The 21,764-nt window shown below is 40.9% G+C and overlaps 1 protein-coding gene across 1 annotated transcript; it reads right to left on the bottom strand.

Annotated features, from left to right (window-relative positions):
• Positions 1–2,426: 2,426 nt before the first annotated feature.
• LOC139722912 (uncharacterized) lies at positions 2,427–3,538 on the bottom strand. The gene is made up of 2 exons (XM_071634193.1): positions 3,286–3,538; positions 2,427–2,746 (listed from the first exon to the last, which is right to left on the bottom strand). Exons 1-2 carry the CDS (start codon positions 3,536–3,538, stop codon positions 2,427–2,429), a joined length of 573 nt encoding a protein of 190 aa, XP_071490294.1.
• Positions 3,539–21,764: the final 18,226 nt, after the last annotated feature.

The following is a 21,764-nucleotide window of genomic DNA, read 5'->3' as shown; positions in this document are numbered from 1 at the left end:
TACAATCCCGTTTATCTAATGTATAACAATCTCTCTCTCTCTCTCTCTCTCTTACACACACACATACACAAACACACACACACACATATATAATTGTATATACATACATACATTCCATATATATGATACATATATTAATGTACATGTATATGTATTGTTGCATATTCAATGTGACTTATGTGTATACATACATAATAGGATTATGTATATGCATACACACAAATGTGAGATATAATTATCTGTAACGAGAGGCAGCTTGATGTATTGCGTGATTATGAACGATTAACTTCCTGTTATTCTTTTATTTTTTATTCTTCTTCGCCGTTCTTCCTTCCATCCAATTTTTTCATGATGTCTGAAATACCTGCAATAACTGGTATTTCACCCGCCATCCCAAACCTCCTCGTCCACACCATTAACATTTTCAACATCACCAACTTTCGCCAGCAATCGCCTTTCTCATCACACCGTTTGTTGCCTCGAATGAGGACGGGCAGAATTGCAAGCGTTATCTGTGAAAATGACTTTGCAACCTTTCATTTATTTCTGAAATAAGACCAAACATATGACACTATGTAATACACACAAAATATGTTTGTAAGCGAACGAGAATTCATACATCTTGCCTCCGTTTCCTCGTCGTTCGAAATAAGAATTCTCAGATTAATCAGTCGAAGAGACCTCGTCTTCTTGTTTGTGGAAAGCGAAAAGTTTCAAGAGTACTGACGGAATGCTACTTTAAATAAATGTTAGCAATTACGAGGTTACAAAATAACCTTTAAAGAGGAAATCCAGTCCAAATATAAGTTAGTCTAATACAAATAGAGTAAAATTTTACGAGTTCAACAGTAAAAAATTGACTGAAATCGGATGAAAAATAAGGAAGTTATGAAATTTTGAAGTTCATAACTTCAGAATAGTGATCAGTTAGATGGAGGATTTGAGCATCAGGCATAATTGCGTTTGAATGGAAAACTGGAAATTTCAAAATTTTATGTACAAACTATATGGTAAGTTGTGAGGGAATGACATGCTCACTTTTCCATTTGCATATTCATATTGACTGTTCAAGAACTGTTTCCCCCCAAAATAGCGAAACTTCAAAATGTCATAACTTCCTTATTTTACTTCCGATTTCGATCAAATTTGTACTGTTGAACTCGTAATATTTTACTCTTTCTTATCTGACTAATATTTGGACTGGATTTTTCCTTTAAGGTACCACTGTCATCAAAAGAAAACAAGTGTGTACGCGATAAATCTTAAGAGAAAAATTCATTGAATATTTCATGAAGAGAGAGGAAAAAAGGTACGGGAGCTAAGGAGGAGAGAGAAACAAATTATGACCAAGTGATTAAAAACCATTTTATATTGATCTAAATTGCGAAATTTTAGTGATCAAACTTTATTTAGCGATAAAGTGCGAGGATCGAGCGTATCGATCTATTCAAGTCTTTTAAGTCTACTTTACATAAAGTATTTCAATACTTAAATACAAGATAGACCAAAGTCCACTGGAGTAGAATCTAGAGGAAAAAACAGAAACAGCAAATAAAATTCTAATATTCTCAATTTTTCAATTATGAGAGTGTTATTTATACAAATTGAAATGCAAAGTAGTCATTAGAATGATAATCATTCGCATTTCACATTCGGATGCAAGTCAAGGAACGGGAAGTAAAACGTCACATTTTTTTTCTTATATTTTGAGTTGTTTGAAAAATTTGAAACAATCATAGGAAACGTCTGTTTCGCACAAGCAGAAATTGTACGCCATGTCAGCAGCTCTTGACATGATGATTATGCTCACGAAGAATATGAATGAATGGTTTACCCATTGGTGAAGTGATACATTTCGGCAGTAAACACACGACATGAATGACGCACAGCAATTTACATTCTTATCGGACAGGTTGTTACTCTAGTAACCTATTGTTTACAGGCGTCGGGTCCACCATGTATCAAATTAGAGAGCGATCACCATAGCTGAGGCGAAGGGCAAATCAATTTTCCTCACGAATTTCATTTTACGCCATTGTATGTCCGTAGATTCAAAAGTATTTCCGTTTCACCTCATAGCTCATCCGTGATAGCCAAGGGACATGTATTACTTACTATTCACACAATAATGCATTCTCTCTGCGACTAATTGAACCTAATGACGCAGGTTAGTGCGATTGTAAAAATGTGATTATGAGCGAAACATATACCAATGTAAATGATATCAAACATTTTTCACGGATGCGTAAGAACACTGCCGACAGTTTCACGAAACACATTTCTCCATCCAACCTGGAAGAGCGGGCTATCAATCAAAGTAACGTTCGCAAGGAACCAAAAGAAACAGGCTCAAACAGACCAACTTCAAAATCTTTGCAAGATCAACATAAGCATGGCTGCTTCATGGATAGACAAGTTCAAAGCTACTAAACCACGTAGTAGACAGGTTCGCCTAATCGATAGACCATGTACCCGGTATAGAGCAGCGGTCTCTCTCTCGACGCGTCCAGCAAGCCCGGCCCGAGACGAATGATGATCACGTCGTCGTGCTCGAGCTCCACCAACACCGACGCGCTGGCGAAGTCCAGAGGGTTTGCGATGCTCGGCACGAGGGTCTGGTTGACCAGGGAGGTGGCGAAATCGAGGCTCTTGCCACTTTGTAGTTTGAGCAGTTCCACCTGCGTGGTTGCGTCCGTGGTCGTGCTCGAGAAGCTGTAGTAGAACGCGTAGACGCCGTGCATTGGTGCTGGAAGAAGAAATTTCATAATGCTTACTTTCTAAGTATTTTCCCCCTCCTACGTGTAATCATAGGACATTGGTAGATACATCATGTTTGCCTGCGTCTGAAGCCATGCAATTCTATGAATTAAGAAAGGAGTGTAAAATAAGTTTTTATTTATGTATTCTCTGCTGTCTAATGTTATACATTTTTGAGGAGTTGAAATGAACGTACCACAATATACATATCCCTTGGATCAGCTTCTCAACATTCGAAAGAAATCTAACTCAGAGTAAACGCGTCCAATATTCATTAATCTCCAACACAAATACAGACACATAGTGCTTATCCAAATTGTAGAGTGTTTGATGGTTGGTCATAGTTAATTTATTTTATTCAAAATTCGAGTCATATTTACCGATAGAATAACATCACTCTAGACAAATCAAATGACGAGTATGATTTGATATTGCGACGAAGTTAAAGTTCTATCCCCTCTCCCCTCTCCCTTCTCCCCGCTTTCTTTTTAATTTCTTTCTTTTCTTCATCTTTCACCTAATACTAACCGGTAAAGTGGCCAGTGCTCGGGTCCAAGGCATCGCCGATGTTGAGGTAGATCGTCTGCGAATTCTTCTTGAAGCCACCGATCTCGCGCGTGTCCGTCGACGTCCCCATGGACGACGTCCGTTCCGTGCTGAAGGCGATGCTCCGCTCGTACTTGTAGTCGGCTGCCACCGGAGTGCACAGCGTCAAGACGACAACGACAGCGGCGGAGACGATGCAGCACATTGTGATTCCTATCGATAGTGGCGTAGCCATCTTGGAGAGGCAAAGAAAGATTGTGAAATTTAACGGGATACAGAGCACATGATTAGTAGTGTAATTAATGGCTGAATCCTGGAAATTCTGTGACAATCATATAAAAGAAGAAATAATTTACCGGAAAGAGATCCTTATTTAAGTTACCCCACTAACCTAGGATTCCTTGGTCCATGTTACCCTAGGACACCGAGATCAACGTTACCCTAATAACCATAACCCTAACCCTATACTCTAACCATAACCTTAAATTCAATCTTATTACTTATACATATCACATAATTCTTGTGTTTTACTTTTAGCGGGGGGGGGGGGGGTACATATGGAACTCTTGCACAAACGGTGCCAAATATAAGGTCCTAATATGGCTATTGCCGAACGCTATACCTCCTATTTATATTAATTTATAACAGTAAAAATGTACGTTACTTAAATAGTCTAGACAAGTGACTTGAAACGTGTATAGCTAGCATGGCTTGGGATCAAATCGCTTCCTCCCTATGGACATAATCAATACTAACAGCCACACAAAAAAAAATAGGGGCTGGCACGAGTAATTTAACCAGCTGCCAAAAGAGATTCGCATATCTTCATCAACTACGATTCAGTGGCGTGACCCAGGGTAGAATGGTATCGTGCTCGAAAATCGTACGGCAAAACACTGCATCCCACGTCACCCAACTAGATTAGGTCTGGACTATTAAATGGTTAGATACGTTCATGTCACATGTGGATCTCCAACTATAGGATTATTTGAATGGTGTGGCATCTTCCCCACTTGTTCACATCGATATATCACTAACCTTCTTTCAAATGATTCCCGACGATTCGGTAACAGATTAACTTGTCTTCCCCAAGTCTCAAGTTCCAGGACTGACCGGTGGGACGGTGATATCCGTTCCAGTCCACACGACACATACAAGCACTGTGAGTGAGCAGCCAACACCCTTGAATAACAAGAGTAGCCTGGTCCTCAACAGTTAATTGCAGATTCGCCGTATTCATATCAAAACATTCCTCAAACACTTACAACAGGACGGGTTGCAACGTATGTAAATCAAGACATACCTTCTTGACAAAGAATGTTCCCGACAACAGGCGACGTAAAGCTTGCCCGACAAAGGTACAAATTATACATGCACACTGTATTTTAAGTATTCATCAGGGGCATGTTATTCAAGTAGCTTGACATAAGGCTGCGTTCACATAGAAGTATTCGGTATTCGGTATTCGGTGTTCGGTATTCGGTGTTCGGTATTCGGTATTCGAGCACCGAATACACCATCACCCGCACCGTCAACTCACCATCCCATGCAGTGAGGATTTCTTCCTCCTACATCCCAGCAAATCTTATTAACAATTTCTAAACTGCATCAGAATGTCAGTCTACATGCTTATTTTTTGCTAAAGGGCAAATCCAGACCAAAAGTGTCATTGTTTCATAAACGAGAGACGGTATACGCTGCAAGAAAATCGAACAAGTTCGATTCCCACTTTGCTATACTTTTCGCAGCTATTCGGTACTTTCGAATAGTGCCCTCCTATGTGAACCGGTGTGAGGAAATCCTATCGTTCGATTCAAGCTATTCGCGTGCCCTCGAAAAACGAGCCCGAATACCCGAATAGTATACTTCTATGTGAACGCAGCCTTAAGGACAAATATCCATAGATTTTGAGTGCACATTCAAGTACGGATAAGCTTTCCTGTTTCGTTCGTTCACTAGTCGGGTACCTAAGGGGGGGTCACCGTGCATCCCCCCCAGGACTCCTCGAAACTTACATTTTCAGGATCCTCATGACATACCAAAACATAATCAAGATGTTAACAGGAACGAAAAGTGGCTGTTCTAGGTGAAATTTAATGTATTCTATTGTTTTTCATAATTTCTTATGTATTTCTTTGTTTTTCAACTTTTTCAACTTTTGTTTTTTCTTTGTTTTTCTATCAGAAATTGTCACTGACCACTTTTCTATCATAATTAGCACAAAACTAATCAATGAAAGTGATTAATTGTAAAAATAATCAGGTTTTCATGACTTTCATGACAGAGCACTGTTTTCCGTAGGAAATGTATACAAAAGCACAAAATTGTGCCCGTTTTGGGACGACATTCCGCTACAAAAATGGGCGTGACTTCGCACAAGTATGCGGGGAAGTTGCAAATTTGGTCTCGAAAGTTGTGCGAGACTTGAACAAAACAAATTCAAGTAATTTTCGAGGAGTCCGGGGGGGGGGGGGGTGCACAGTGCCGCCCCCCTTAGGTACCCTACTATGTAGGCCCTATCATGTAAGCATATACATACATACATGTAGCACACCCTGTTGTCGTGGAAACAGAAGAAATACATTTACATCAAACGCACCCGCGAAGTTAAGTGACTGTCGGTTTATCAAAAAGAAAGATATGGATAAATACTTAGTAAAGCATACCACCTCCTTAAAAATGAGATTATGTGAAAATTCTTTTTTTTTTCATGCAACATTAACCCTTTAAGGACGGGGGGATCCGCCCCCCCCCCCTCAAAGTTTCGCGCTATAAATCTGTCGCGAGGCTTCCTGACTTTGTTTGTTCAAGTCTCGCACAACTTTTGAGACCAAATTTGCAACATCCGCGTATACTTTTGCGAAGTCACGCCCATTATTGTAACGGAATGTCCCCCCAAAACGGGCACAATTTTGTGATTTTGTGTACATTTCCTATGGAAAACAGGTGCTCTGTCATGAAGGTCATGAAAACCTGATTATTTTTACAATTAATCACTTTCATTGATTAGTTTTGTGCTAATTATGGTAGAAAAGTGGTCAGTGACAATTTCCAATAAAAAACAAAGAAAAAACAAAAGTTGAAAAAGTTGAAAAACAAAGAAATACATAAGAAATTATGAAAAACAATAGAATACTTTAAATTTCACCTAGAACAGCCACTTTTCGTTCCTGTTAACATCTTGATTATGTTTTGGTATGTCATGAGGATCCTGAAAATGTAAGTTTCGAGGAGTCCTGGGGGGGGGGGATGCACGGTGACCCCCCCCCCTTACGTACCCGACTATATGGGAGATAGAAAATAATGTAAAAGTAGGGTGGCGAGCAAAGAAATTTTCGAAAATATTCTCATACAGGAGGAATATAAAGACTTTCGTTCAACTTTATTTCTACTTTTATTTCTTTCTATTTTATTTCCTTTCTCGCTGATTATTTGTCATTGATTTCACCTGGCACACCAGTGGCGGATCTACGGGGGGGGGGGGGGGTTAGGGGGTTTAACCCCCCCCCCCCCCCCCCCCCGCCCTTGGGCTGCCAAGTAAAAATATAATGTGCATAGGAAAACGCCACTATAATGTCCAGACGCATACAATATGTTCCTGTAGCACTCTGTCTCGTCAGGCTCAGCCTCGGGCAATAGGTTTTAACCCCCCCCCCCCTCCACTACCAAGTGAACATGTGTTAATTTTTCTATGCACATCACTGTGATGCGCACAGAAAAACGCCATCACGTATCTAGACCCATTTATGATGCAGTGCGCGGCGCAAGCATGTAGCACTGATGACGGTGCGCGGTATTGCATCGGATGCATGCAGTGCGCGCGCGTATTGTATTGATGCAGTGTACGTATTGCACATTACATACACGCCGGCCTAGCGCTATCGCCTATCGACAAGCGTATGTTCCCGGGACCCTTGCTCATCAACCGGCTCATCAACTTTGTGATTAATCATGGAAATTCACGTCCCCAAAAAACTATTAAATAACGTCGTGTCCAAATATCATCTTTAATGCTCTGAAAGTATTGAAATTACAATGATTTAAGTGGAAGGATTGAAACTAACAAAAATGTTCCACCTTTATGACCAACAGTGTACCAACAACATTGAGTAAGTGTCATTCAATGACACAAAGAGATCCCATAAAAACGTACACAACTGTCGCAAGTATACTGATGATAATTCTTACCTAATGAGTTCACATCTGACCACAATTTTTTCACAGTAGAATCCTTGCATATAGTTTACTTGATTTTATGTGAAGATCGAAGATCGAAATAAATTGTATGATTGTAGCATAACAAGTGGCACCTGTGAAAAGTTTGTTTATTTGAGTCTCAAATTGTATGCACAACCTTCAATTGGCTGAATAAGCAACATTTAGTTCTACTTAATTTTCATTTATACTTCATTGGCCTGAACTCCAGTATAATCAACATCGCAGAGTTTACTTTAATTTAAGAGTTGTGGTACTATACAATTCAACATATGTTATACTGTCTTAAATCTACCTTTTTATCACGTATCTTTCCCAGTTACTTTTCATTTGTATCTCATGTTGTTAGAGTTAGACCAAAAAGAAAGAACGCACACTATAGAGAGAAAACAATTCAAGTGCAAATACTGTGTGAAGATATAATAATATTCAACTCATCTGGTAATTGATAACCAAACACATGATAACTCTGGATATAACTGTGTTTTAAACCATAGGCGCCGGAAGTGGGGGGGGGGGGGCAGGGGGGCTCGCTTTGCTCGCTCGCATTGAATCGTTATGCCATTCTCCTGATGTTGCTGCCAGTAATTGCCAGCAGTTGCGCCCGATGCGCCGCCCCATTAATTTCCAAAGTGAAAGATATACTGTAGCTACAAACCCCTTTTTGGGACTGTAGAATGTCAAAATTTTCAAGCTTGCTCGCTTCGCTCGCTCGCATTGAATCGTTATGCCATTTTCCTAATGTTGCTGCCAATAATTGCCAGCAGTTGCGCCCGATGCGCTCCCATTTATTTCCAAAACGAAATATATAGCTACAAAACTCCAGTTTTGGAACTGCAGAATATCAAAATTTTCAAGCTCGCTCGCTTCGCTCGCTCGCATTTTATTGTTATGCCATTCACCTTGTGTTGCTGACAGTATATAATTTGTCGATCGTTTCACACCGTCATTCCATAATCCATGTAAGGAAAACTTACAATGTTCCTCAATGACTGCGTTGTTGAATGTATCACATTCCGTAATGTGTTGTAGTCCCATTATTGCTCACGCACACACGCACAAGCATACAGACCGTTAAAATTACTTTATGGTTCCCCCCATGTTTCGACCCACCGTACGCCACTTTACATAAGATATATATATATATATATAATAGATGTGTGTGCGTGTGCGTGTGTGTGTGTGTGTATGTGTATATTGTGTAACATATGCATGGTCTAATCTTGAGCCCCCTCCAATGTTTGCCCCCCCCCCCCCCCCAATCCAAAACTGCTTCCGGCGCGCCTGTTTTAAACTGTTATTTGATCTTATTCTAATAAGACGTAATATTATGGACTGCTTTTTATGTTCTCCATTACGTTAGTAGATGCCAGGAAAACATCACTTACGGGGTTCAAATAGCTAAAAAAAAAATCGGCGCGACGCCACGCGGCTCCACGCGGCTCACAGACATCGCCTTGTGGACGATGCTCTGCATCGCCATTGGGACATCACAAACCCAGGGACCGCGGAGCCAGGGTCGGCAAAAAAGATAAAAAATAGAGCATGCAAGTATGCTTAAAATCGCAAGCTGGCAACCCTAAAAATGAAAAATCTCCCTACTGTGTACTGTGGGAGGGGGGATACCCCCCTCCCACACCCTCCCCCCCCCCCCCCCTCGCTCGCTTCCCTCGCTCGGGCTTGGTCGCTACGCTCCCTCGCAATACCCAGCTCAGCCCCTCAAACCCCCCCCCCCCTTGGAAAAAAGCTAGATCCGCCCCTGCACACGATTCATGTCCTTCTCCTGTGACAAATTTTACAAGCAGATATTCATCAGAAAGTCCCCAAATCTATGGTTTCACAGTTTATCATCACAAAAGTGCCGGACTTGTGAATCTCGCGGTCGTAGTTGTTGAGGTGGAATCAGCGTCATCGTACACGCGGTTGCCCTCTCAAGGCAAAAGCGTTGTTGTCGATAGGTAAGAGAGCACAACAACATTGTCGCCCTCTCTTGTTCAAAACGGGTTATCCGTCTATCCGTACTTACGGACTCCTTATTCCTGAACTTACCTGGCTCAATTTCCTCGTTTTTATAGACATGAGTGAGTGAATTATTCTCTTAATGAAGGAGGAATAGTTCATTATTTTCTTCATGTGTTCATTTATGGAATGGACATTACATTTTCAAGAGCGCAAGACACAGAAAACAGGGACCGTGTTGGATTTTTATGAGGTTTATTGCGAGATTATTGAGAAAACGTGTATTTCGTCATATCATGACACCGGATAATGCATTGTTCACCTCTTATTGACAATATTCACATCTTATGTGGTCCTCTCCCCCACCCCACGAAATCAATTACAAATGCGTTTGACAGATGTGATAAATGAACCATGTTCTCATTATTTTAGAATGAGATAGGCTAAAATTTGATTGAGAACGTAGAAAATTTTACATTTCATGTTTACTTCTTTCAGAAAGTGAAAATGCGCAGATAAAGGGAGTGATGAGAATACATGTTTATTTCAGTAATATTTCTTGTAATCCAGATTCTTAAATGCTGTAGAAATTATAGCTGTTTAACACCCCTTTTTGATTTCAAGTTTCCGCACAAAAATATAGGTATCAGTCATGTCAGTGGAAACAGTAAACGGTCTAGAAAACTCTATGTCGTGGCTTAAAGGCAGCCGATCGCCATCCCTAATGGTACGTAAACTCCGAACGACCGAAGTTTGTGCATGCAATTGCGCAATGCCAGACTCAGTGCTATATCCATAAACGTGTGGGACAATGCTACCACTGAGACAAGTGTGTGTGTGTACGTGTGTGTTTACGCATCATACACAAACATTGTCACCGCGAGCTGCGGTGATTGGAGGAGAGAGGCCAGAAGACGCGTGGCTCTTTTGGCCTCTCTTCATGCGCATGCGCACTGAGAGTGTGCGTCCATTCGGAAGCTCTCGTGGCTCGCTGGGACAGCCATTTTGGGTTAGGAGATAAGCACAGGGAGCTCTCTTGTAGCCTACCGTATTTTCGCTGACCCATTGAGCCAGCGCTATTCTCATTCGGGGGTCACTACATTTGATACAGAATGGGGGAGGCAGCGTGTTGCGTTCGTCTCCGTGCCGCACAAACCACTCGCCACGACTGAGTGTCTTTAACATCACCTCTCGATTTATAACTTTAATTAGAAGCAAATTTACGTGAAATGAAAAGAAAAATGGTTTCGAAAAAAAAAAACATATTACTGCACATGTTTGTTTAGGTTCAGATTCTATGAATCTTGAAAATTCAAATGAAACCGATAGGATTAGATCAAACTAATTAAGACAAAGACAGGATGTTTTAGCCCAAAGGGTATACTCTCGATGAGGTAAATACCGCTTTAAAGATATAATCGGACAAGTGCACCTCTAAAAGCGATTAGTGTTGCGTTTATAGCTATGACTGGTGGCATCCACGTCTGTCCATTCTTTTCCATCATCCACTCTGCCAATTAACTCAACGTTCGACTCGGGCAAGTATCCCAATGTCATTGCCCTACTTCTTCCGAAGGACGGCTGCTCCTCTAACTAGGATTAGATTTCGATCTCGGGATGCGAGTCCAGCCATATTCTTGTTGGGAGGATTCCACAAAATGATGTCTCGAAATTTGAAGTATCCTAAGACGGCAGATTTTAAATAACATGTAGGATTGTGTGGGAATGAATATTATTCGCCCTCGAGCTAAGAGGTAGGGTTAAACGTCACCAAATGCCCGTGACACTGATGAATCTGAGGCTTCGGATTTCTGACGGACGTAGTGAGCTGGTTGAAGACGTTTCGCCAGGTGACGGACGACATTACAAGACTGCTTGTGGGGGGTCTGCGAGTCACACGACTAGCAATAGTCAGCAGAATGAAGTGGCTTTAGCGGCGCTGCTGTTGTGTACGAGGCGTGTCATTCGTGTGCTTTTAGTATGCCTGCCTTACGGTTGATTTCGTTTACAATTATGCATAATTAGAATAATGGGTGTAGTAAAGTTTCTACCAGAAATCTCAGTCTCGCTTACGGTAAACTTTCGGAATGCTCGTGCCACTCAAATACACCGTTTCGGTACTGCATTCAAATTCAAGGATGTTTCTTTTCCTTTATAGCCTAGTAACTAACCGTTTTGTTCACCAGCTCCATCCAATAAAGTCTCTTAATAGGCAGGAATTAACTTAATATTCATTAGTTGTTGGTTACTATGGATAAGGTAACCTTCCGCCAAGTTGTTGTTTAGGCAATCATCTGTAAACAAAGCTTGCATAGAATATGAAAATTACAGAAACGGTTACAGTTCGTTATTCCGAAGGTTCGTTATTCCGAGGGTTCGTTAATCCGGAAACGAAACAAGGTTTGGATTCCGATGGTCCCTTCGTTTCATATTCGGAGTAACGATAACATTATCTATTTTTCAGGTTACGAACCGTCGAAATAATGAACCTTTAAAATGGACCTTATTCTATTTTCGGATTTACGAACCTTCAGAGCCACAAACCTTGTTTCACTTTCAGATTAACAAACCTTTGAAGTAACGAACATCACCCGACAGAAACGGTCTATTGAGTATGTCTGCTTTCCGGAAACAAGACGTGCTAACTGAGGTCTAGAATGACTCGTCTCCTAGTTATTCGGATTTCACGAAGGACAATTGACTTAGGGTATTGTGATACAAATTACCACATATTTTTTTTTTTTTATACGGATGATTTACCCGGTGACGAAGAAATCAAACAAAGAGAGTAGAGGAAATACTATTTGTAGGATGTATTTTCATTTGACACTGTGACATGTGAACAATCTCGTCAAAGGGAACCAAAAGTCCGATTGTCAATGTGTGACGGCTAGGCTTCAAGTTATGCTACCATGGACGCTCTCAAAATGCGTTACAGTGTGTGTTCTTGCTCTTGTCAAATGTCCTGTGTTTTATACCTCCACAGTGTGTAACTTCCCACCTTGAGAGCGTTTTTATTCTTTGCTTCATTTTGTTTATTTTGGTTAATCACAATCACGCTTTCGAATCAGGCATGCAAAAATAAAAAGAAAAGAAGAATAAGGCGCCTCATAATGACGGAGTGACGGTAGAGACATGGGGCTCTCGCTATAGAACCGTGCGAAAGTACTATGGGACTACCCTGGGTTATCAAGACACTGTCATCATCTTCATCATTACTGTGACGAGTTTTGATATCCGTTGGGAGGCGAAGCAGTAGGCGAGGTATGCTATACGCGAGTGAGCATGCGCACACGCAGTCGATGAATCGTTAGTTGTTGGGTGCGAGTCAGCATTCGCAATCCTCTCATGACTTCAAGGGACATTCGAGACGATTTATGTCATTTCACATCATGTAGTACACAAGTCGATAGAACCATAATTTCTGGAATCCATTGTGGTCCTTGAGCAAGTAAACCAATAGGCCTACTGTTCTCTGAAAATACCCAGAACATAATACTAGTACACTGAACAAGGATGATGACATCGAGTCTGGCATATCCCAGTTATGTAGCAATGTCATTCCATTACAATATACCACTTGCTCAACAAGTTTACCTATGTAGAATTTATGCATGCCTTCTTCTTTTGTTCTGCTTCCTTCAGCACCCAATCATGCATTCGGATGTGAAGCTGCTATGTCATCATCTTCGGTCGTTGCAATTTGTTATGAATTTCGAAAACATTTTTAATCCTCATCCCAATCACTATGAATTCTGAAACTTCGTACTCAGCATAACCAGTTTAAAGGTGTTAATGCTTAAGTATGCAAATCGTCAGGAGGTCTCCTTTAACTCCCCGAAACCATCGCCGGTTTCACATACTCGGATGAGTTAATACCATGCTGACAGAGGACACAAATTAGGTTGAGTGCCAAGTAAGATAACATTATTCGTGACCTGGCAACTCTGTCAATCCCAGGTATATCAACTCTGTAAGCAGACATACATATCAATTATGATCGTAGAATGCTAATGACTGGTGGAGGATGAGGAGGATGAGGAAGAGGGGGGGGGGGGATCTCGAGGGATTGGGTAAGGACATACAGACTGTTCGACTCGAACACTGTCGAAGCGTTCAATATGCTATGGAGGGAAGTTTGAAGTCCAGATACGACGTCGAAGGACTCACAACCCTCCAAGAAATGATAATTTCAAACCTGAAGTGAGATCATTCTCTACGGTGAAATATACAAAAGTATATTTTTGTTGTACTACCTTTGGGTCACTTAAGTATTTAAAAAAAAAGACCCTCATCCCTTTGAATTTGATTTTCCGTGATAGCCATGCTCGAGGCATCACCACGTACTCAACTGTTGTTTCTACGCATAGTTGCTTCCCGGTTTTATTTCCGCTGGAAATGACAAGAACGTTCCACTTTGCGCAGAAAGAGGGTCATTTGAAATAACAGGCACGTCGGTTCTAAAATTCAACGAGATAATCATCTCTGATGAAATGATCATTCGTGTAATCCGTATAAATAATGTTTGCCACTACATCCATCTGACAGCAAGCCTGATATTTAACAGTATTAATACAGAAAGTTTGTAAATGAATCAAATGCAAATCAATGAAATGGATGCTTCCCATGTGTAAATTGTCCTAGTTTTGACGAGTCATTCCAGTAACCTTACACAGGTTTATTCTTTGTTTGAACATGCATTCCAAAAAGTGTTACGTAGGGCAAGGTTATGTATTATGCCACTTAAAACAAGTGAAAAACCATCTGAGAAAAAAAAGTCATGTGTCCCATATTCTGTACATGAGCTGATTACAAATCGGTTTATCATTGGTCGCCAAGTCTTAAGCAATGGATGGAATACAAAATGTAGTCTGTCGATTGCGCTTAAAGTACAACATTTCTGTCCTGTTGTCGATAACATCTTGTTTGAATACATGAAATGTTTTCCTATGGGAAAACACTGAAAATAATTCTTATAACTGTTAACTTATATCATCTCATCATTTCTATCCGGTTGCTGACGTGTATATGACAAATTGAATTTGATAATGGCATAATATATTATTATATCTATCTGTTACCGACCAGTTGCGCATTAAGATGTTCTTTCTCCGAGCGATATGAAGCCATAGAGCAAATATCATGAGCGTTATTAGTCACTCAAAAGCTTAGTGAAGGCCTACAATGTTGAACATGACAAGAGTTCAAGATCTGAAAAGTTCGTTGCCCTTTTGTGTGTCAAGCAATGGAACTGACTCCTAGTTGTCTTCGGTTGTTTGCCTGAACGAAGTACTGTCAGGGCAAGCTATGATATATCAGTGATATCCTTCTAAGTACGTGTGCTCACAACACCGCCAATCATGACTAATTGTCGAAGGAAAACTATTGTGTTTTCATGCTGTTTTGATAATTGTCCATGGACGTCTGATGACATGAAAATGATAGTGATCGATTGAGCACAGAGGCGTTCACCATCTATTATTTTCCCTAGGATTATTCCAGGTCATGTCCTTGATTGTAAACATATAAATTTGTATTACGACATACAATATTGAATATGTGACTTTCCTCCCTGTTGAATATCATGCGTTCGTCGTAATCTTATACCCAGTCACGCAAGACCCATGACAATTGAACTGACTTTCATTAACATCAAACATTCAGTGCTGTGAGGGAGTATTGTGGGACGTCTTTCGCTGTCCTCGATCTCAGACAGACGCCAAAACACACCAATGCAGACATCAAATTCAATACCCAAACACGTAGGCTACATCCCCATTCATGTTTCCTTTTCACGAATCTGTAGTAGACTCAACTTCCGTACTCCCTCCCCCCCCCCCCCCCCCCCCTTAAGTGCTTGGGCGAGTTGTTCTAAGCAAAGCCCGCCACGGTGAAAAGAAAGTGAAATAAGAGATAATGAGAGAGAGGGAGGGCAAGCACCTGAAAAAGAGGAGAGGATGAGAAAGCTCTGGAGTAGGAAGGACTGAGAGAGACAGAGCGGCAGAAGAGAGAGAGGGGGAGAGGGCGAACATCATGTCTGAGGTTTGAAACCGACTCCCTCAATGCCACAGCCAAGTCGCTTTCGAGGCTTCCCGTCGCACAGGTGAAAGGCGTGACCTTGACGCCGTCAGGTAAACAGACGACACCAGCGCTGAATGATGCCCGGCCGGCCGAATACCGCCAGAAACCGCGAAAATACATGTACGCAGACGGCGGTGTGGTGCAAAGGGAGAGATCTAGCGCGCACGTGTCGCGTCAAAGATGTTGCACCTGCTACGGTTAACCCCCTTGATACCGACTCCTCAGAATGTCGTAAATGTTATGTGACAACAAGTTGTCCGTAGTACAGATACTCTGAGCTGAAAGATCGCATCAGTGCCAGATGTCACCTTACATAATCCGTGTTATTTTCCACCGCGGCTTTGAACTTTGAAACCGTTTACATAGGGATTCTATGTGTCATTGATAATGATACCACATCAAAATAAGCAAAGGAGTCTAACAGTGATAACAGTTTTTACCCATAGCAAAATTATATAGTTTAAAGTGAGCAACGTTCATTTAACAGCTGCATGAGTTAGAAATGTGATTGTAATGAGATACTTTAAAATTTGAGGACAGTTTATATTATAGCCAATAGAAATAGGACATATATTACATAAATTATAACATATACGGTATAATATATACAATATGATACTTGATATATAATATGTACAATATATGATATACACTACAAACGGTATACTCTATACTCTATAATATCTATAACATATATAGGAGCCTTGCAACTTTGCAATCGTTGGAAAAACTAAAAAAGTTTGTGTAGGCATGGAAGAGATGAACGTTAACACTGATGTCCGTTTTACACACAGAGAGAAAGAGAGAGAGAGAGAGAGAGAGAGAGGCTGACATAAATTGTGATGAAGTTTTAATCATGATATCGTTTTTAGTGAGTCGATTTTTTTTCACGGTCGATTTTTATCATCAGTCAATTGCACAGCAAAGTGTATATTATTTTGAAATTACATTAAAATTAAGATGTACGTGAAGGCTGAGGTTAGGTATGTGTTCTTGGGAGTAAAGTTTGTCAACAACATAATCATATAATATTCTAAAACTATCCTAACACATAATATAGTTTAATCCAATCCAAGGTTCATGTGCCTGAGATATACTGAAATGAATAAAAGAGGAAATATAATCTATCATACACACTTACAGGGCTGCATTTAGAGCTCCAAAGATTATAATGAACACTAATACTCTGGTAATGTATTGCATAACACCGTTGTGTACTTATTATGGCCTTTGTTATGTTGACGTCGGAGAATATTTAATTTGCCTTCTATACTGTGTCTTTTACGATACACAAAGTAATATAGAAACCCACACAAAATATGACTGGTGTCATGCATGGAATGGCAAGACAAATAGTTGGCATGGTGTGTCTGCGTTAATAGGCAGTGAATCACCATTTGGCTCCGAAGATGAACACCCATGCACTTGGACGCAGCTCACCGCGGGAGCAAACTGAAAGGTTAAGCAAAGTTCGTCGTCTTTCATCGCGGCAGCCGGAGATCAAACACATCGGCTAAAGAGTGCAGGAGAAGGCGGGAGTAACAAGGGTGCGTAGAAAAGTGGGCGAGATCTGCAAATAAACGACATGAAGATGAATTATTTGATATTCTATGAAACATTAAAATCGTTGGAAGCACGGGGTGTCGAAGGCAGAGTGGGAGGTTAGATCGGTGCCGGACAATCCCTCCTTTTCTCATGTTCAAACCATGCTGTTACGTCCCTTGCCCTTATCATATTTCATTACATATACATACAACTGTAAGATACATCCTACCGGAATTCTCACCCCATCCTCCCCCTTCAACCCGCCCCTGGAAGAGAAACCCACCTTCCAAATCAACAATTTCCTCACACCTTGCGCAGTGGTTGACATTGTGCGTCATAGGCAGCGCAATGCAACCTAGCTTCGATATCCCGACAGCATTCCACATAGATGTCCGTCCCCGTCATGTATACTGGTCGTAATTGATATAGACACCTTTTTTTTCTTTCTCTCTCTCTCTCTCGCTTCCCCAGAATGTATTGACACGGCGAACCCGCCCCATGTCTCACTCCAAAATGTTATGAAGAAATGCATTTGCTTTAAAGTGACAGTAGACTTCGAGGGAAATGTATGTAATGAACATGCAGCCTAACCTCTTCTCTTCTCGTCATGATTTCACCTAAATCAAGTTTTTGCGGTGAGAACTAAATATGGCTTGATTTATTTTGACCAGCAATCCGGATCATAATATACAACGGTCATCACTTGATGCCGAAACAGTTCATTAAGAGTCACATGACAGCCCCTCTTATACTCTTGAAACATCCGAGTCAGAACTGACCCGGAACTGGGTCCGTTGGAGTCACACACCGTTCCGGGTCAAAAGAAGACTTCGAATTTGGTCATGAAGACCCGAATGGGGTCACCCTGACCCAATTCATGACTCTGAATGGGTCATATCTGACCCCATTCCTTGTCATTTCTGACCCGGAACGGTGTGTGACCCCAACGGACCCAGTTCCGGGTCAGTTCTGACTCGGATGTTTTAAGAGTGTATACTCGTAGTGCCTCCTGCGCACAGGTCATCGGGGGTGTTATCAAAGTATCTCGTCACACACACACACACACACACACACACACACAAATTGAATCTTTGAAAATGAAGATCAATAGGGAATAAAAATTCAGGTAAACCACATGTTAGAGATGTACAATCGATTGAAGAACACTGAATGGAATGCCTTACTCATAATATATCGCTAAGTGTAATGTGCAAATAAATACATACGCATACTCTAAAATTAGTATTTATCTGCATACAGTAAAATGTATGCCTGGTTATATGGGGGGGGGGCTGGGAGGAAAGCTTGCTCAAAGACTATTCTCGTCAAGTTAAGGGCAGCAGACTTTCAGCGATCTACAAGTTTACCTTCCCTTCGCTGTACCTCAGTCCTCCTTGGGTTACATCTTTGCACACCACGGGGCTCTGGATCCGGGTTCTTATCTGATCATGCTGCGTTTCTCTAGGTTGCTAGCGCTGCATCCTCCCGTTGCCAGGCGTGGCTTAGTTTCCATCTCTAACCAGCTCCAACCTCTGACGACATCCACAAAACATCAAGGTCAATGTGACTTCCATGCCCAGAGTATCGCATCATAGTGTGCCTCTCTCTTCCTCGCTCTTCCGTCCCTCATCTCTCCCCCTAACTCCCCCCCCCCCCCTCTCTCTCTCTCTCTCTCTCTCTCTCTCTCTGTATCCTCTCTCTTTCCCTCCTCGGTTCGACAGCTACGATATCAACTTGATGAAAGTGGCTGTCTCTGTGAAGTCTGGTTCGAGTTACCTTCAACCTATGCGTTTTCACCACAAGCCTGCTTGCCTATGATAGATAGCAACGGATTCCTTCCTTCTGCGATGTTAAAGCACTTTGTTGGCTGTGAAGTGGATGACTTCAAAGCACATTAACTAACAGTTACTCAAACAAAGCCTTTTGTGTGTTAAGATTGAGTCGAATGTGTTTTCTATGACTATATCATTCTGTCAATTATTTTTCTGGAATATTTTGCCCTTTTTCTATCTACATATTTCTATCTGTGTATTTCAATCTATGTATATATGTATGCATCAATCTATCTACTCATCCATTCATCCACCCATGTTTGTCGTCCAGATCCACCTACCTATCTACTATTATAATCTGTCAATCTTCCGATGTATCAATTCAATTCAATTCAATTCAAACTTTCGTGTATCTGATCCATCGAACTACATGTATGATCGATTCGTCTGACTGTCAATCCATGCATGGATCTATCTATCAATCTAACCTACCTATAGCTATATGTCTTTATCTGTTGATTGATTGGGGTGCTGTTCGTTATTCCGAAGGTTCGTTATTCCGAAGGTTCGTTAATCCGAAACACACAAATTCCCTATACCTAGAGGTTCGTTAATCCGAAAATGAAAAAGGGTTCGTTAATCCGAACATTTGTGGCGTCATTCCGAAGGTTCGTTATTCCGGAGATTCGTTAGTCCGAAAATGACATTTGGAATAACGAAGCTTTGGAATAACGAATCTTCGGACTAAAGAGCCTTCGGAATAACGAACCTCCGGAATAACGAGCTGTAACCGATCTATGACACATCCATCCTTCCATGTTCTATAATTTCTTCATGAGTTAGCCTGCTCGACTGAACAGCGAAGGTGGATGAAGATTTGGCACAAGCTGTGCCTGTCAGTCTTAGTGCGATAAAAGCGTCGCTGGATGCGGAACCAAGTATATCATCAACATTTTTATCTTCCTATGTACAATACTATACCACAGCACATTAGCTGAATTTGGAGTCAGACAGAGGTTAGTGATTTGACAGGTTGTGATGTGAACAGACGTCTGAGTCACTTCTCCTTCGGAGGCCACTTTAAGTTTTTAAGGAAACCGCAAAATGAAATGGACATTACTTCGCAAGTTTTCCCATCAACGTATAATCATGATCACAGAACAAAAGATATCGCACATCGCATTTATTGGAGATAATTGTGTCAGTGCAATGACGATGTTGGCAGTAGCGCTCCTTGCGAAGATTTCCAAAAATGTCCAAATTTTTGTAAATCAAAAACTGGATTGAAAATTTATTTATATTTATATTTTTTAATAAAAATTTTGGAGATTACATTTCGACAGGATGAATGATAATCTATATCAGATTATCAAAGTTTGTTTGAAGATGACCTGTATATATAGCATATATAGCGACTTTGAAATAATTGCAGTAGATCTTCAAGCCTTTCGATTACTACCGGATTGATTCAGATAGGATTAATCTTCTGTGCGAAGAATGAAAGGTCATAAACTATTCAATGATAAGATCTTGATGGTGAAGTTATTGTCATATATTGTCCTTAATACGAAATCTTAGCCTATATCAAATATAACCACATTGCTTTTCTGGTATAAAGGCAATGACTTTATTCACAAAACCAAACCAAGGCAAACCAACAAAATAAAGAAAGAAAAATCAAAGAAAAAATACACAAACATTACTACAGAGGTGTCATATCGAACATAAGTATATCAAAGGCACATTATGAGATATCTTCGGTCAATCCATTATGTTTCCAACACCAAGTTCTTTCGTCGAAGTGATAATCCGAGTGATATAAGAATGAATCCCACCTTTTCTTTTATAGGTGTTAACAATCAGTCGATATATCATTACTACTTCATTTACCCGAGCCGAGGTACTATATATTCACACCCAGTGGATGTTTTCTACGTGTCTCAATTAAGACTTCCTCCTCTGACGTTTTCCACCGCAAGACAATAATCTTCTTAAATATGATTTATCAAGGTAAACTAATCTTCAAGGTACATGATGATGCTGTCTCTTGCCACCAAAATCTGGCGTCGGTTCGAAGCACTAGTAGGCTACTGATGTAATATTTGACGAGCCTGTCATCTTTGATGCACGTCTGATTCCACCTGTCATCTTCTGAAATTATTAGGAAAGGCTTGAAAAGCGAGGGGGTTTAATGGATTCCCTGTTGATTTGGTGGCCCGCCAGAACTGTCAATCAAATAGGAAATGAAACAGTAATTTTTCGTTATCCGTGGGAAATTAAAGGCAATCTATAGACTATTCAGACATTGAAAAAAAAATGATTGATGTAACTGTAATTTTGAAGACTTGTGATACGAATACCATTAAAACGGTTCACTTCCTACTGACAAAAAGAAAAACTATTGGTACGAATCGAGCTAGAATGGTTTTGAACAAGCTTTTATTATCTATAGCGTGTTATGATTACGTGATATTTATAGGTACAGCTTTATTCTGCAGTTCATACAAAGACCCGAGTATTTGCAGCAGAATGTTGACTAGAGTCCTGATTATACATGTATATCATGCGCACTTCCGCGTCGTGCACGCCGATTCGCTTATACCAGCAAGGCTCAGTTATTGTGTGCGCTCCACCAACCACACGATGCGCTGCGTACCCAACCCGTACATCTTCTGTCGCCAGTGAGGCGTGCTGAACTCGTATCTGTTGGTTGAAAATCTATCCGCGCTCCTTGATCCGCCCCACTACACCTCAGTGGAGACGTCGTACTGGACTCAGTCGCTTGGTCCGCTATTTGACGGCGAAACTTAGCCGAGAACCGAGCCAAGTCTCTCAGAGACCAGGAACCGGAAGTGGTGTGAACTTCCGAGAGAGACGGATTACCTTCAG

This window comes from Diadema antillarum, unplaced genomic scaffold (genome assembly GCF_040938485.1).
Source record: "Diadema antillarum isolate AM-2024a unplaced genomic scaffold, OU_Dant_1.0 scf00000177, whole genome shotgun sequence".
NCBI lineage: Eukaryota > Metazoa > Echinodermata > Echinoidea > Diadematoida > Diadematidae > Diadema > Diadema antillarum.
The sequence above is the reverse complement of the archived record's forward strand: the minus strand, read 5'-3'. Positions and strand labels throughout refer to the sequence as shown.